The sequence below is a fragment of the Camelus bactrianus genome, chromosome 11 (assembly GCF_048773025.1).
Source record: "Camelus bactrianus isolate YW-2024 breed Bactrian camel chromosome 11, ASM4877302v1, whole genome shotgun sequence".
NCBI classification, from domain to species: domain Eukaryota; kingdom Metazoa; phylum Chordata; class Mammalia; order Artiodactyla; family Camelidae; genus Camelus; species Camelus bactrianus.
The window spans coordinates 46,193,309-46,210,702 of NC_133549.1; the positions used below are offsets into that span (position 1 = coordinate 46,193,309).

Below are 17,394 nucleotides of genomic sequence, written 5' to 3' on the forward strand. Positions count from 1 at the left end.
CTCCTTCACTGTTTTTCTTCTTCTTTTTCTTCTCCTTCTTCTCCTTCTCCTCCTCCTCCTCCTTCTTCTTTTAATTTCAAAACAAACCAGCTATTTAAAAGTGTGTCTGCATGTTACCCATTATTCATCAGAAGAGATTCCAGGGCTCTGTGGGAAGGATTTCATGTCGGGCTGCTTTAGTCAAGGAGCTGCCTGTCCTGTTCTTTCTCCGCCCTCTACAGCCTTGGAATGAGTAGGGATTCGAGTATCTTCCCCTGAGGTGGCAGGATGGGGCCCTGAGCGCTCAACCTGGGGCAGCAGGGCGGAAGGTCAGAGAAAGCCTGTGGGGAAGTTCTGGCTTTGGCCCTTCCAGTAATTAGCTGTGTGACCTTGGACAGGTCCTTAAACTTCCCAGACTGTACTGACTTCATCTGTGATTTGAGATGCTAGCAAATGGGCAAAAAAAGGGAAGACAATTCATCCAAGAGGACAGACAATACGAACACTGTACCCTTCACTAGTTATGAAAGAATGCAAATTACAGTAATACAAAGACCTCATTTTTAATATCATTAAAATAAAAATTTTAAAATATCATTGCTTGTAAAGCAATGAAGCTAGAACACTCCCTTACACCATACACAAAAATAAACTCAAAATGGATCAAAGACCTAAACATAAGACAAGATACAATAAACCTCCTAGAAGAAAATACAGGCAAAACATTATCTCACATACATCTCAAAAATGTTCTCCTAGGGCAGTCTACCCAAGTAAAGAAATAAAAGCAAGAATAAACAAATGGGACCTAATTAAACTTACAAGCTTCTGCACAGCAAAGGAAACCATAAGCAAAACAAAATGACAACCTACAGAATGGGAGAAAATTTTTGCAAATGAAACCGACAAAGGCTTGATCTCCAGAATATATAAGCAACTCATACAACTTAATAAGATAAAAACCAAGAACCCAATTCAAAAATGGGCAGAAAACCTAAACAAGCAACTCTCCAAGGAAGACATACAAATGATCAATAGGCACATGAAAAATGCTCAATATCACTAATTATCAGAGAAATGCAAATCAAAACTACAATGAGGTATCACCTCACACCAGTCAGAATGGCCATCATTCAAAAGTCCACAAATGATAAATGCTGGAGAGGCTGTGGAGAAAGGGGAACCCTCCTACATTGCTGGTGGGAATGCAGGTTGGTGCAACCACTGTGGAAAACAGTATGGAGATTCCTCAAAAGACTAGGAATAGACTTACCATGTGACCAGGAATCCCGCTCCTGGGCATATATCCAGAAGGAACCCTACTTCAAAAAGACACCTGCACCCCAATGTTCATAGCAGCACTATTTACAATAGCCAAGACATGGAAACAGCCTAAATGTCCATCAACAGATGACTGGATAAAGAAGATGTGGTATATTCATACAATGGAATACTATTCAGCCAAAAAACACGACAACATAACGCCATTTGCAGCAACATAGATGTCCCTGGAGAATGTCATTCTAAGTGAAGTAAGCCAGAAAGAGAAAGAAAAATACCATATGAGATCACTCATATGTGGAATCTTAAAAAAAAAAAAAAAACAGACAAAAGAACATAAATAGAAAACAGAAACAGACTCATAGACATAGAATACAAACTTGTGGTTGCCAAAGGGGCAGGGGGTAGGAAAGGATAGACTGGGAGTTCAAAATTTGTAGATACTGACAGGCATATGTAGAATAGATAAACAAGATTATACTATATAGCACAGGGAAATATATACAAGATCTTGTGGTAGCTCACAGTGAAAAAAAAAGTGACAATGAATATATGTACGTTCATGTATAACTGAAAAATTGTGCTCTACATTGGAATTTGACACAACATTGTAAAATGACTATAACTCAATAAAAAATGTTAAAATAAATAAGTAAGTAAGTAAGTAAATAAATAAATATTTACATCAAAATAAAGAAAAAACACCATTGCTTGTTTTTTTGTGTTACTGGGAATGTGGCACACTGGTACAGCCGCTTGGGGTGGAAAAAATTCACATATGTCTCATGAAAGAAAAGGAAGAAAACCTGGGTGTGAATCTTCATCTAACTCACTAGTTCGGAGGCTCAACCTTTTTGAGATTCCATTGCCTCGCTGGAGGAAAAATGGGTAAAATGGGGATGATAAAGATAATGCCTACTTGCTGGGTTGCTGTGGGGTTTGGAAATAACGTAGGTAATGGACCTAACTTAATGTTTGGCACATAACAGAGGCCAGTATTGTTGTGAAGATGAAGTTGAGGAAATGATGATGGTGATGTCTGATTCTGCCCTGTTCATACAATAATGCTGCTGGAGAGAAAATCCATTCTCCTCTCCTTCCCTGGATTCCTTGCCAGAATCTGACTTATCTTCGGCAGGCAGAGCAGATAACTGCTTAGCTGTGGCCCCACGCATCCAGTTTCCTAAGTGATTATGACCACAGAGGTCCCAGGCAACTCCAAGTAGAGGCCCCGCACAAACATGTCCTTCCACATGCACAAACACACCACCACATATCTGGCACCAGTCTTGCCCTGCTCAGCTGGCACTCAGCTCTGCAAACAGCCTTCGACCTCTCAGGCCAGACCCCTCTGGTGCCCTGCACACAGAGTAGAGAGTGACATCTGCTCTGCCCTACACAACCTCCGAGCAGACGCAAGCCGGCCTGTCCTGAGAGCTCACGCTCTCTGACGCATGTCCACAGCCACCATCACCCCGCACATCTCCTGGGCCAGGCCCTGGCCACCATATTTACAAAAAGACTCCCCACCCCCCTTGGGGGGGTGGCCCTCAGTCCCTTTTCTCAAATGCCCATTTGCTTCTGAGGAGGGTTTTTCTCTTCTTCTTCAGATTTCTTCTGTGATTCATCTCCTGTTTTTTGGTGATTCAAGCTCAGCATTGATTTGAATTGCCACAGACTCTTTATCTACCCAATATCAAAGATGTCTCTCCTCAAATGTTTCTCTGAATTCTTTCTCAATACCAGGTTCTGTTCCTGTTCCCATTTTGCAACCTAATAAGGACTGAAGTCTGTTTTCAGTAGTTATTTGATTTTTTTTTTTCTCAGCTTTAAAAATAATTTCAGAGAGCCATGTAACCAAGGCCCTGACAGGAACTCATGAGTCCTTGCTTTATTCATGAGAACACTGAGGGCCGTGGCGGCGGGGGGTGGGGGGGGCGCAGCTCTGCTGGGGTCACACAGTCATTCGCCAGAGAGAACGCAGACCACCAACCCCTAGCAAGTGCTCCTTCTACCTCCCAGCCGTATTTCCTTGGTAAAGCAGGCCTGGTTCTGCACGGCAGGGCTCCTGACAGACAATGACTGCATTTCTCTCTGTGGAGAGACTGGAGGGGCTGAACTGGAAGCTGGAGACTGCAGAACTAGCTCCCCCCAGGTGTCCCAAAACCATGGTGGACTCTTTCCTCTCTCTTACTTCCAGGCTTTTGTAAATGCTGTTTTCCCTTCCTGGTAACTCTGGCCAAGCCACCTTCATTCTCTCGGTGCTTTCTCCAGGAAGCCTACCTGAGCCCCCAGCTCCAGACAGGAAACCCTTCCCACGTGCTGTGTCCTCAGCAGTGCATGGTATGCCCTCTCTCTGAGCTGGGTACTGTGTGCCGGTCTTGAAACAGATCATTACCTGTTTGCATCCACCCTCCCTGGAGGTCTGCATGCAGCCAGTGGGCAGAGCAGACCTGATTAACTCACACCAATGCGTTAGTGACCTTTAAAATCTCTCCTACCTGCAGAGACCTGGTGCTGAGCACTTGACTAAGGGAATAGTCCCGAGGGCAGTCTAAAGTCCAAGGACAAATGACTTTAAATTTTAGACCACATGTCCCTCCTCTAAATTCCTTAAAATTGGGAATAAACTTCTTATTCAAGCAAGCAAGAGGAGCAAAGCAACCAGGGGCCCAGACGAGCGTGCCCAAGCGCCCTGCTCTTGGGTCACACCTTTTCTTACCCAGGACCCTGATTCTGCAGAAAGGGATGAAACTTTCAGGGCATCCTCACCTTGTCGCTTTAGCAGCTTGGCCTTTGACTCAGGGTGACCCAGAGTCCTGGCTGCCCTTCAGGGGGTGATGGGAGAGAAGGACTGTGACCCCTCAGCAGAGGCAGAAAGCACAATGTGGATGTGGGAATGGAATAACTCCAGGTCCTGACACCTCTAATTCTTTCTCCACGTTGTCTCATATAATCCCCCAAACAACCCTGAGATGTGAGTCCTTTCCATTTTCCATTTTACCTAAGAAGAAACAATGAGATGCCAAGTTCAAAGACAGACAGGTCAGAGGTTATGCTGAGACTCACCTAGAGTACCAGGCTCTTAACCATCGCCTCTGTTTTATAATTTCTTAGAGTCTTCTTAAAGGGGCCAGGGGTGTATGTGTGTGATCTCCCTGACCATATAAGCACTCACTTGTACTAACAAGACAACTAGGAAGTCTACGACGGGGATTTTTAACATTTTTTCTGTCAAGTCTCCCTGCCTGGGCTGCTCCCCATCCTGAAATGTACTTTTGCCTCCTCTGATTGTCAAATATCCACTGGGCCCTACCTGCCTCCTCCCTCACCGTAAGGGCTTCAGCTCAAGTTAACTTCTTCACCCTCCATGGGTGGCTCTGCACAATGTAATACTGCATAGAATTGTCCAACCATATACTAATTTACTATTTTATAACAACCATGAAAATAGATACTTTTTAAAAAAACTAAAATAAAAATTTTTTTATTGAAGTATAGTCAATTTACAATATTGTGTTAATTTCAGTATTCGGCATAGTGATTCAGGTTTTTTTACAAATTATATTCCATTACAGATTATTATAAGATATTAGGTATAATTCCCTGTTCTACACAGTAAATCCTTGTTGCCTATCTATTTTATATATAATAGCTTGTATCTGTTAACCCCATACTCCTAGTTTGTTCCCCCCTTACTCCCCCTCCCCTTTGGTAGATGTTAAGATAGTTTTCTATGTCTGTGAGTCTGTTCCTGAAAAACAAATACTTTTGAGCATTTGCTATCTGCTGAATATATTTTTCTTGTTTAATTTTCATGAGAATCCCATAAAATGGATATAACATCTCCCTCCTTACAAACAAGGACACTGAGCCTTAATGAACCTGTTTGGGAAAAGTAATGTATCCTAGCAGCTCAGAGTGTGAGCTCTGGGTTAATCTGCCCAGGTTCAAAGCCCAGCTCACTAAGTAGGTGAATGGGCACAAACTGCTTCTGTAAGCCTCAGTTTTATGATCCATAAAATGGGTTTGCTAACAGGCTCAACTTCATGTGCATGAAGTGCTGAGCACAGGACTGGCATGGAGTAAGTGCTCAGTGACTATGAGGACTTAATATGATTAGGAAGAAGCAGAACTTAGAGTCAGCTCCTGACTGACTCTGGGGCCCAGGCTGCCTGCTTTGCATATAATCCTGAAGTAAATAGTTTATTGTCCCTATTTCATTTTTTAAATAAAAATCCCTCCTGTCTACTGAGTGGCCATGTACAGACACTAATCTACATATTCTACTTTATATTTATTATTCACATTATCTCCATAGCTTTTTTTTTTTTTTTAATGTAGGTACTGGGGATTGAACCCAGGACCTTGTGCATGCTAAGCTCACAGCTCTACCACTGAGCTATACATCCACCACCATCATCCCTATCTTAGAGATGAGGAATTAGGTTCAGAAAGGTGAAGTGACTAGTTCATGATCACACAGCTGTTAGGTGTCAAGGCTGGTGTAAGAGCCAAGTGCAGCTTCACTTGATTTTCCAACACCACGCTGCCTGTGTGAACCTGTTAGTTTCATGTAATTTTCCTCCTTCCAACCAAATGATAAGCTCCTCAATGCCAAGCAAAGGCACCTTCACTTTCCCTGTGTTTCCCTAATGGCCTGGCACAGCATCACACATGCTGTGCTCTCAGTGTACAACTGGTGTAGAAAATACACGTTGCCCTTGCTCAGCCTGGTACCCAGCTCACTCTTCAAAACCATGAAGCATCAGCCACAATACTGGAGACTCCTAAGTCTGAAGGAATACAAGAAAGATGATTCCAGAGTCACCTAACGATTTTATGTCCACTGTATTCGTAAGAAGTAAACCTCAAATAGTTATTTAACTCTAAAAATGACTGAATGTACAACAGGACAATCACCACAGCTTATTCAATAAGTAAATGGTGTATAAAAAGAGAGAGGTTGGCTAAAGATTAAAAGACTCGAGAGATCATATTGATCAAATGTAATATTTGAACTTCATCTGATCCCTGATTCCAAATATCAAATATTAAAAGCCATGCTGGGGACAATCAGGGAAACTTGAATATAGGGCTCATTATTAAATAACAGTTTGGAATTATTATTTGTTTGTCTAGGTGTGATAATACTGTAGTTATGTTTTTTAAAAGTCTTTATCTGTTTAAAAAAACATATAATGAAGTATTTATGGATAAAATGGCATAAATCTGAGGCTTCCTTTAAATACTCCAGCAGGAGGGGAAAATACTCCTGGGAGGAAACTGATAAAACAATACTGGAAAATGCTGATACACGTGGAAGCCAAGTGATGGGCACGTGCGGGCTCACTATACTATTCTCATTGTGTGTGTGTGTTCGAAAACTTACACAATTAGAAGTTCTTTGTTTTTTAAAAAGAAAGAATGAATGGTGAATCCCCATCAATTTTCTGTTTTGTTCTGCAACTACTTTTCTTCGGAGAGAGTTCAGTCCCTTTATGACATAAAGTCATCCTGTTCCAAAGACTCCCAAACGTACTCATCCAAGTGAGGTTAAGCACCCGTTGTGCTGACAGCTCACCTGGACCATTCTGCCAGCCCTCCCCAATCAGCCTGCGCCAAACTGACCTTGTCACCTCCCACCAAACAAACTTAGTCACCGCGATCCCAGCTTTACCATTGCGACTATCTCCTTCCACTCTCCTGGTTGGAAACCGCAGCGTCGCCTTGCCTCTTTCCTTCCCTTTGTCCCTAAACCAGGCAGCCAATGATACTTGGAACATGACCCAGACGGACACTTTCCTCCTCCATCCTGACTGCTCCAGCCCCATCTAAAGCCTCAGCACCTCACTCCTGGATTGTTGTAGCAATCCTGCCAAGTCTCCCTCCTCTGACTTTTCCCCTTTCTGTACAAACAGTTGGATTTTCTTAAACTCCAGACTGCGAAGCTCGACACTCTTCCTTGGAAATGCCCACTTTGAAACCCATCTATTACGTCCATGTCCACTAACATAGCCCTCTCAGGAGCTGTTACTGTTGAGCTCCATCTTACCACCTGGAGCAGCTCACTGAATGCCTCCTCCAGCCGTTTCAGAATAAGTCCGGTTACAGGAAGCCTGGAAGCTCCATCAGTCCAAGGCTTGTCTGTGCACCACTATGTTCCAGCCCTTAGCTCAGTGCCTGGTGCACAGTTGTGGGTGCTCAGTAAATATTGGTTGAATAAATGGATTCATTAATGAACAAATACAGTGAAAGAAAATCAGTGACTTCACTCTTCCCTCCATGGTACCTCAGCATGGGTCCTAACCTTGTCAATACAGTATACCCTGAACCCACGATAACCAAGTCCTCAAGACCCTTTGTTGGGAGACCTTATTCAAAAATCCAAATACAAGATACTCTAGGGTTTCCCTTTTCCCACATACACAGTCTAAACAGGCCTTAACTGATAGGTCAAATAATCTTAGCGTTACCTCTGCCTATATGTGAACTTGACCTGGCCACTAATGTTTCTGATCTTCAACTTCATCATCCGTCAGAGGAGGAGAGGGTTGGGTAATCAGTGGATCCTGTTGGGTCTAATCTTAGTACTTTCTTCTGTAGAAGCCACAGTGCTTTGTGCCTAACATGTAGTGTCAGCTGACTGTTCAGAGAGAGTCCTCTTTATTATACTGCTTGGCTGACAGGGAAATCAGACTTGCTGATAACAAATTCCTCTTTGCAACTCACCTCCAGATGGAGTTTCTTTCATTCCTTTGTTGAATACACATGCATTAAGTTCCTACTATGAGCCAATTCAATGGTAATTTGTCCCCTGCAGCGCTGACACAGTACCTCTTGATAGTGACAGATAATGCATCTTTTCTGTTTGCCTTTATAGCCCTAACGTTATTCCAAACCCCAGGCAACCAGTGGAGACAACTAGGTAGGGTTTATGGCTGGCTCAGCATTTTGCAAATGAGTCACCTGGATAAGCAGCATACTCAGGGCCAAACAGCAAATGGAAGGCAAGGGTACCTAGTCTCGAGGTCTCCTAAATCCTGGTCCTGGCCTCTTTACCATCATTCCACGCTGCCCATGGGAGCAGAAACCAGGACAGCCGGGAGGGTAAAGAGGACCTGGGTCCCTGCTTGTGAAGTCACTTCAGGAATCTGTGAATCAAGCAATGAAGTGATGGCCCTAATAAAAAATGAATCTGGATCACAAGAAGCCCCCCAGAACAGCTGGAGATGACAGGCTCACTTTTAGTCCTGGAGGTCACTCAAGTCCAGATCTGCCTTGCATCCTGAGAAGACCTTGACCAGTCTGTCCTAATGGCCTTGGGAGTTGGGCCACAGCAAGGCCCATGGGCCTGGGTGGTTCCTCCAGAACATGGAAGTGGAAGGAACATGGGTTCAGAGTCTAGCAGGTGGGCTATGATCCCACCCGTGCCCCTTAGTAGCTGTGTGAAATCAGACCTGTTACTCATCCTTAAAATGAGGATGATACCACCCACAGAGTGGAGTTTTCTGAGTGGATCAGAGGACATATCCTATGTGAAAGCAGCTAGTATGGTACCAGACCTGATTGTTTCCCTTTCCCCGACTCCTCTCCCACACAGCCCTGTGGTTGTGGCACATGGCAAGTGCTCAGCATCAATTTCTATCATGAAGGAATGGAAGGGCCCACGAGGTACCACAGAGATTAAGGAGCCTGCAGCAGAGGTGGGGTGGAGAGGGGATAGGGCCAAAGCGAAGACACAGAGTGCATCCTCCCTGAAAATGTGTGAGCCCTGAGGGAGACCCAGCAGGTGGCTCACAGCCCTCTCCTGGCAGAAATAAAAACCTGTCTCTCCAGAAAAGAATCAGTTACAGAGGAGGCAGAAGGAAGAGGGGGAGCATTTGAAAGGTGATTAAAACATATTCTTTGTTCAACAGTTGCTAGAGTTACCAGCATTGGGAAAAATTCCTGGGGTGGCCATGTGAGAAAAGAACTTTTTTGCTAACAAGTTTTGAATCTTACTCTAATTTGATTTAGATTTAGCTAATCGAAAATAGACATTAGAACCGAAAGAGGCAATTAGTCAAAATTCGTCTTCTAAGGAAAATTCAGCAGGAAGGAGACTGGATACCTACTTCTTCCCTTGCACCTGTGATCACCAGGCTAAGCGTCTCTGAGCCAACATGGCTCTTTCCCTGGGGGCAGCTGCTTGAGTCTAAGCACAGCAGCCAAAAGGTGCTGGCGGACGTTGGGTGTGAAACACTGCCCCTCAGGCACTGATAACGTTGTACACGAAAAGAAGTGTGCACCACCATGAGTGACCGCCCAGCTGGCCCAGGGTCCCTCCTGCTGGTGTCTAGGTCGTTCCCTGGGTCTAAAGCACGTCCCTTCCTGACCCTCCTCCTCCCAACTTTGACCTGAGGGCTACTCACCCTGCAAGTCTACTCTTGAGATGACTCCCCTCCTGGCTTAATTAAGGGCACCTCCCAGGAGCTCCTGTGATCACCTGTTCTTTCTTCATTCAGGCACTTATCATACCCTACTGCAGTGATTCTCAACAGGGACGATTTGGCCTCCAGGGGACACTGGGCAAGGTCTGTAGACGTATTTGGTTGTCACAACTCTGTGTGAGAGAGGATGCTACTGGCTTCTAATGCTGTTAAGCATCCTGCAGTGCACAGGACCATCGGCACAACAAAGAACTGTCCAGCTCAAAATGTCACCAGGACTGAGGTGGAGAGACCCCACCCTAGTGTAATTGTTTACTCATTTATCTTTCTCACAGTGGCTGTCTCATTCGTATCCTCAGGACAATGCCAGCACATTGTACTAAAAAAAGACCAGTTCAATGACTAAATGACTTGAACCCCAGTTCCCATCTCTCGTTGATTCCTGCTTGCTTTGACCCTGACCAACTCCCTGTCCCGGCCTCTCCATCTCACCTTGCACTAATTCTGATGGTTCTGACTCTGGCCAGCTCCCCCACCGGGCCCATTCTACAACTCTCTACACACCCCTACCCCATGCACTAGAGAACTAGGGCTACCTAGAGCAAAGCAGAGAACAGGGCACCTGGACTAGTCATCCAGCCAGGCTAGACAAAGTCAAGACCACGAGAAAGGGAAGAAGGCCTGAGCCAGCTGGGAGCAGGGCCAGACCACCAGGCGAATCGGGCAGCTGGACTGCAGTTAGGGGCTCAGAAGCTGAGTAGTTTCCAAATCCTCCACATGCCTTTTATTTAATTAATAAAGAGTGGGCGCCCATTTCCGAGGCTGCAGGAATCTTCTCCCCTTTAAGTGAAGCAGAACTGTGTGATGAATACTTTCTCGAAACCCTGAGTCACTGCCCACTTGTTTCTATGCGCTTTTGCTACTGAGTTCACATGAATAACTATAAGCTTATTTTACATGATCGTAAAGGGCTGAGTAATTCTCAGCAATCTCAAGAATGAAATGTCCACAAAGGCTTTCAAAACTGTGACACAACAGGGTTTGGGAATTCAAAATCACTGCTGTCTTAAACATATTTTCTTATTTGATTGACTATATTTCATGTTTAACATATCTCTATTACAATTTATGTTCAAATGAAGTAGTGAAGAGAGATGGAGTCAGGTGCCTTTTGCAGACAGCAAAGGTTTAGGGGATTGCTGGGGTTTTGAAGCTAAAGATTAGTTGCTTTTACCATCATCCCCAGGATTTCACCTCTGAATTCCTTTAGAGCTCTTGGCTGAACGCCAAGCTGTCCCCGTGATTCATCCACATCCAATCTGTCGGCTAGGTCTAGAACATTCTGTGCATCTACTACTACTCCACCTAGTGCCTCTGCTTCCAAACATAATTTAAGACTGTTATTCAGTTTGATGTATTTTTCTGAAAAGATCAAGGCAAGTAATTTATTATGCCTGCTGGCTCCTTTTCATATATCCAAGGGAGTGTTCTGATAATCTACAAAGGTTCTACCGGGTCTTTGGCTGGTTCCTTCCCTCCAATTACTTTAAAAGGCCTTCTTATTTTTGCTTTAACGTCGTTTTCTAGAGGATGCTCCTAAAATTATATTTGGATCTTTTTCACGGGTTTCCCAGATGGATTTCCCTGTTCTTTCAACTGAATTAATTTTCGATTTTTCCTGAAAGATATCTATTTCTCAGGGAAGTATCTCTGCCTTGAGCATCCCTCTCTGAGCTGCATCTGTAAATAGAGATTATTATCCCAAACTCCAGGGCTATGAGGGTCAAATGAAGCAAAGCATGTAGAGGGTTCTGCCCAATGCCTAGCAAGCAGTAAGTGTTTAGCAAAGGGTTATTTATTCTTATCGGCTTAGCCAAAGAAGGTAGTAGGGAAAGGAAGCTAGTTCGTCTCAATCCAACCCCCTAAATGGTTTTTTGAATACTGTCATACTTCGTGCTTCTCCAAAGGTTTTGGTAATGGTTTTTAAAAATTAGTTGGCAAGATTCTTGAGGTTTTGACAATTTTTTCATAGTCACAATTCACATTTTTCTTAATTCTTCTGTTATGTATACATTATCATGGTTTTCCATCCTTGCATCAGACCGTTAATCTTAAAATTATCGGGATCATTAAATCACAGTGGTCACACACAGATACTTCCTGCACCTTCTACGGCGCTTCTCTTCCTTTTCGTCTGTAAAATCATTAGCACAGGAAATGATCATTTGTCCTAATTCATCCCAGGGAGGTATTTTGCCCATCTACAAGTGAGTAAACACCCTCATTATTACTAATTGGCCCAATTTTTTAGCTTGGCCAGTCCTATTCCAGTCTCCAGCTCAATCTCATTATCCTTGTCAGGTGGCCCATAACCCCTTTCTACGGCCATATTTTCATTAGCTGTTGGCTATTTCCACCCACTAGGCATTTCCTGATGGCATTTTTATGCTGAGGCTCTTTGGATTTCTCCACTACCCTGATAATCTGTTTCATGACCCTGGTTTCTTACGCTTCTTTGCCAGATGTCTCCAGAGAGCCTTTTATTTCTGAGAAATTCAACAGCCTTGTGTCCTGCTCTTACTAGGACCCTCAATTTCCATCTGTTTCATGGCTACTATGTATTGCAGCTATCTGTCTGTCTTTCTGTCTGTCTCTCTCTCTCTTTCTCTCTCTCTCCGACCAGAGCTCTGCAATGATCACAAAAGGTTCTGATCTTCAGCCTCTTTCTCAGCTTCCCAAATTAGCCTTCAAAAGCTTCCTATTGTATGCTCCCAAGTCGTGGTACTGGGACCAAAAAGGAGAGTTGGGCATGTTACCCCTGGGGTACGCACAGGACAGCTTCCATCCAATTGATTTCCTATCTCTGTTCTCATCATTTCCACTAGATGGTCTTTTCTCAGTTAGTGCCAGTGTATAACAAATTCCTTTGTCAACTGTTGCAAAATGGTTTTGGAATGCCCCAAGGCTTCCCTGTGTCGTGCACCTGCCTAAGCCTGCAGTGGCTGCACAGTTCTTTCCTCATGGGTGTGATTTGCTGACCCCACTGGATTCCTAAGCTAGACTGACCCCAATGGAGAAATCAAAGAACAGACACAGAGTCAGGCAAAACCCCTTTCCACTCCACACACATATACACTTGCTGCTTCTCGATATAGATTCATGTCGCAGGTGAGAACATGGAAATTATTAGTATTCAATGTCTAAGCAGTTTGAATTCAACTGGCACTGCACGGCAAAGCAAATCAGGGTGTGAAATGAACTTTAAATAAAACACAGTAGGTGTTTTACCTTTGTGTTCTTTTTACAGCAATAGCTTCTTTAGGAAATGGCAGAAGTAGATGTCAGAGACGTGCTTATATTTTATTATCCAACCATGTCACACTGTCACACAGGGACCACAACGTATGGGGAAGCTCTTTGTGAATGGCTGGACTGTTAGGGTTGTATCATTTGCTCCTGAACAGCAAACTCTTTGAGGGCAAGAACTATGTTTTACCCTCTTGGGTATCCCCTATAGTCCTAATATCATGACTTGCACTGAGTAACTGTTTAATTCAACTGAACATGAACTGGAAAGGGTACACATACACCCAGTCATTGCTAAGCACCTACCATGGGTGTCACATAGTCCTCCCTTTCTCTTCTATCGTCTCGCCTTCTCCATCCCTGTGCTGCGTTACTCATCTCCTTTCCCAAGAATCTCTGCAATATCTGAAGCCTAAAGGCAGGCACCACATCTGTCCAGCTCACTGCAGTATCTCAGGGCCTAGCAGTGCGTGGCACATAAGACCCCCAGTAAACGCTGTTTGAGGCCACACATCAATGAGAACAAACCTGATTACAACTCGGGCTGGTTTCATGGAAAATACTCTCATCAATACCAAAGTGTGAGCTGGGTTCATTTGTGTCATGCAGATCCATGTGTGCCACCTGCCCGAGGACAGAGCAGGCATGGTGATACTCACAGGGAAGTGGAGGTGAGTGGGGGCAGAGACAGGTCTCTTTGCCAGCACCTATGTGTGTGTGTATCTCTATATGCATAATTATGGTAAATGTTCTCAAAATCACAACCCATACAAAGAGATTTTTAGTGGAGATTGTGCTCACGCCAGTTGATGGCATTATTTCTGATTGTAATTGAAGCTAGGACTTACGGTGGCCCAGCCATAGGCAATGCCCTTCACTCTGTGTGTACATCACACACCCCAGTGACTCCCACAGAATACCTCCCCCCATCTCTACTCCTCTCTCACCCAGATTTTGATTACTGCTATCTGATCTTATTTGCCACCACGGTTTTCTCCCAGTGGGTTAGCGCAGCTATTCTTTTCAGCAGCAGCCGTTCTGAAAACCGGAGAAGAGAAAGTGAAAAATAGACGCAGAAGAAGGAGTCCTTCACTTGAAACCAGCGCCGTTCAAAGTGGGGTCCCGGCAGACAGCATCGGCACCCAGAAAACTGCTAGAGATGCCAATTCTGGGGCCCAACCCCAGCCTTTTAGAACCAGCATCTCCGGGGTGGAGGCCCCAAAGCTGTGGTTCACCCATCTCTGCAGGTTTTGCTAATATTTGCTCAAGTCTGGGAAGTGCGGCTGGAAAGCACTGTTAGTTCCTCCCCAGAATTCTCTCAGACTTGCCCAGGGAAGAACTGGGGCTCTGGACTCCATGGAGGAGGGTTTTTTTTTTTAATTGAAGTATAATACAGGCAACTATTTTCAATAACTTGTAATAACCTATAATAGGTTATTTACCTTTTGTACTGTTTGAACTTTTTTCAGCCCCACACATGTCTTACTATTTTAATAGAAATAAAAACAACAAACAAATGAATAGAACCTTTATCAACAGCACATTAAGAGGGAGAGGATAATTCGTGGCAACAATTCTAGGATGTTCTCAGTAATTATTCCTCAACTGTTAACCTGGACAATTTCCCCTCTCTCCTAAACAACAGGTAAGGAGGAAGAAGGCAGAATGAAGATACAGTAGTACATTGACAAATCATACTTTGTTAACAAAATCCATTTTGCTTAATATTTCCAAAAATATTCGAGGACTAAGGATACCCCTTAGAAGACATCAATATGACAAAGGACTCAAGTCAGGACATCAGGGTTTGCCATTTCCACACTACACGGCATGATTTATTTTTTTAAAGCTCAGTGATGGAAAGCATTTGTAACAACAGCTTGTCTAGATTCGCCAATAATTGGAAGAGACTGAACACAGCACAGTTAGGAGTTTGCATGTTTAATCCTTGGCGTGATTCTCTTTTCCTAAAGACTACAGCTGTTCTCACACCTTCTCAAATTCAGCCTCAAGCCTGCCTTATTACTCGCCATCCCACTGAAAGAAAACACAATGGCTGAAGTGCTAGGTTCAAGTAATACAGAATGCTGGAGACCCTACTGCCAGTCTTGTTTCCCAAAGGAAGAAACAGAGACCACGTGAACTAAAAGGGCTCATCAAACAGAAACAGTAGGAACAAGTGGATGTAGAGACCTCCTCTCACCCAACCAAAGATGTAGAGTTGGAGTCCCCTACATTCAACGAAACATTTTATCTTAAATAAATAACAGAGATCGGGAGTCCCTGCATCTGTCCATCAACCACAAAAGCCATAGGCATTCACTCCTAACAAGACACCCCCACCCTCAAGGTAAACAGGTGTGTCAAATGCCCCCCCCCCCTTGACAACTCCACATTCCTTTGGATGCAGGAAAAATGAGCTTGTGTCAGGGAACTGACACGATTCCTCATGTTATCTTCTTAGAGTTGTTACCCATTAACCAGGGGTGTAGAAGGAATGAACATTTAATTGAAAACTTTAATCTGAATACTCATAAAAAATCATATGCTCTTGAAAAGGGTTATAGAAATTTGCAGATAGAGCTGTGTGAGCCATTTCAAGAGTAGTCTTCATAGCTCGAATTCCTTAAACACAGTACTTTGCAATGAAGTTAGCCAAATACAGAGAAACAAAACAGTTTTCAAGTTTTATTCTGGGTTATTTTTAACCCCAGAATTTTTTTTTTTTTTAAAGAAAAGCAACAGAATTTGGAATTGAGTTGGTGGTGAGCAGAAAACTACTTTTCCAATTATCTCTTGAGCTAATCTTATCAAAGATCTATCATGCTTTTAATGTTTGTCAATAAATAGCTTAACCACACAGATAAGCTGCATCACCGGTCCCACAAACTATGGACATTTATACAGAAAAAATTGTTTTAATAAGGTATATTTCAAACATCAAAAAATATGTAGATCATTTCAATCAGAGATACTATCAAATATGATTGCACTGGTCTCTTAAGCTTAGTTTTTTCTTCTTAAACATTAGTTATACTTAAGGATATTTCTTACTAGCATAGTATTCACAAAAGCCAAAATATAAAAAAGAACAAAAAAATCAAATCTGCAAAAAGTAGATGAACTCATTCAAAAGCCAGCATTATGAAAAATACAATGAATTAGAAGTTTTCATTAAACCAGATACTGATACATACATAACACACCACAGGCCACTATAAAGGGAAGGAAAACATACATCTAACAAACCTTCAGGATTCCTTTCCAAACCATGTGGATTAAAATGCACAGAAATAAATCTTAAAGCTGTGATTTCAAAGGAAGAAAAAATCTGCATCTCTGTAGTTAAGTATTTTGGGTTAAAACATTTTAGAAACTTTCTTAACTAGGAAAGCAAATTCCCTGATCCTCTCTGTGAAACGTCTCAGAGGAATTGGGTTTTGGCTAACACTGCACAGCGGTGTGAGAAAAAGAGCAGTCCCCAGAATTTCATACATTATGAACATCGGGGGACGTCTTGGACAACGGGAACCCTTACCTGGTTTTCTTTAAGCCTCCAGCATCCACATCCATCCTTTAGTAAGGTAAAACTGGGTACTGCAGAGAGAGGCAAGAACCAACCAACCCTCAAGGCAGGCTGAGAGCGTGCAAAGCCCCAGCTGACAGCCTGCTTCCCTCTCCTGAGGCTCTCTGCCTAAGAGGCTGCACAGAAACCAAGTGCGGTGCCAAATCTTAATCCCTTTGCAGAATCTCACATGGAGCTGCCTCACCTCTTCCATTCCCGCAAAGCCTCTTCCTGCTGCACTTCCTTCTGAAACCATTAATCACTGCAACGACCCTCCAAGTGAAGCCCCATCTCAAATCATACTAAAAATCCTGTAACACGTGGGGTGATGAGTGTTTACATTAGCCAAAATAAAATGATGTAATATCCAGAATCAAGGGAGGGCCCCCATCCAGAGACAGGGCATTGTAAGAACCACAGTGGAATACAACTTTTCTAGATGAGAAAAAAAAATTTCACCCTAGGGTTTTATGAATCTGGTCTCTGTAAATTTAGGGTTATTTGGGTTGTTCCAGTCTCACCCAGTATTGTGTTTTCCAAATAGAAATTCAGAACTTTTCAATTACTCATAGATTTAGTTGAGATTTTAAAGAAGGTAGCAAAGAGAACTCAGTGTATTCGAGTGCAAAGAACCTGGTATCAAGGTAGTAATGGTGGGAGGTACTAGTCCAGGGATTTGGGAGCCTGCCACAATACAGGAGGCCAGAGCCTCCCACAGGTGCAAATGCCTTCAAAGGAAAGGCATCTCCCAAGAAAAACAGTGTTTCTTTAGGCCAGAAGTCCATTTTTCTTCCCTTAACTTTTGATGAGTAAGTAAGCCCAGGGCTTCTC

General features: G+C 43.4%; 1 protein-coding gene across 1 annotated transcript in view; it reads right to left on the bottom strand.

The window, feature by feature from the left end:
* The window catches only part of PLCE1 (phospholipase C epsilon 1), a 212,029-nt gene extending 195,195 nt beyond the window's left edge, over positions 1–16,834 (bottom strand). Inside the window, 2 exon segments of the mRNA XM_045507381.2 lie at positions 16,537–16,632; positions 16,634–16,834. Coding sequence (XP_045363337.2) covers positions 16,537–16,632; positions 16,634–16,819 — 282 coding nt within the window. The 5' untranslated portion in view covers positions 16,820–16,834.
* Between the last annotated feature and the right edge of the window lie 560 nt (positions 16,835–17,394).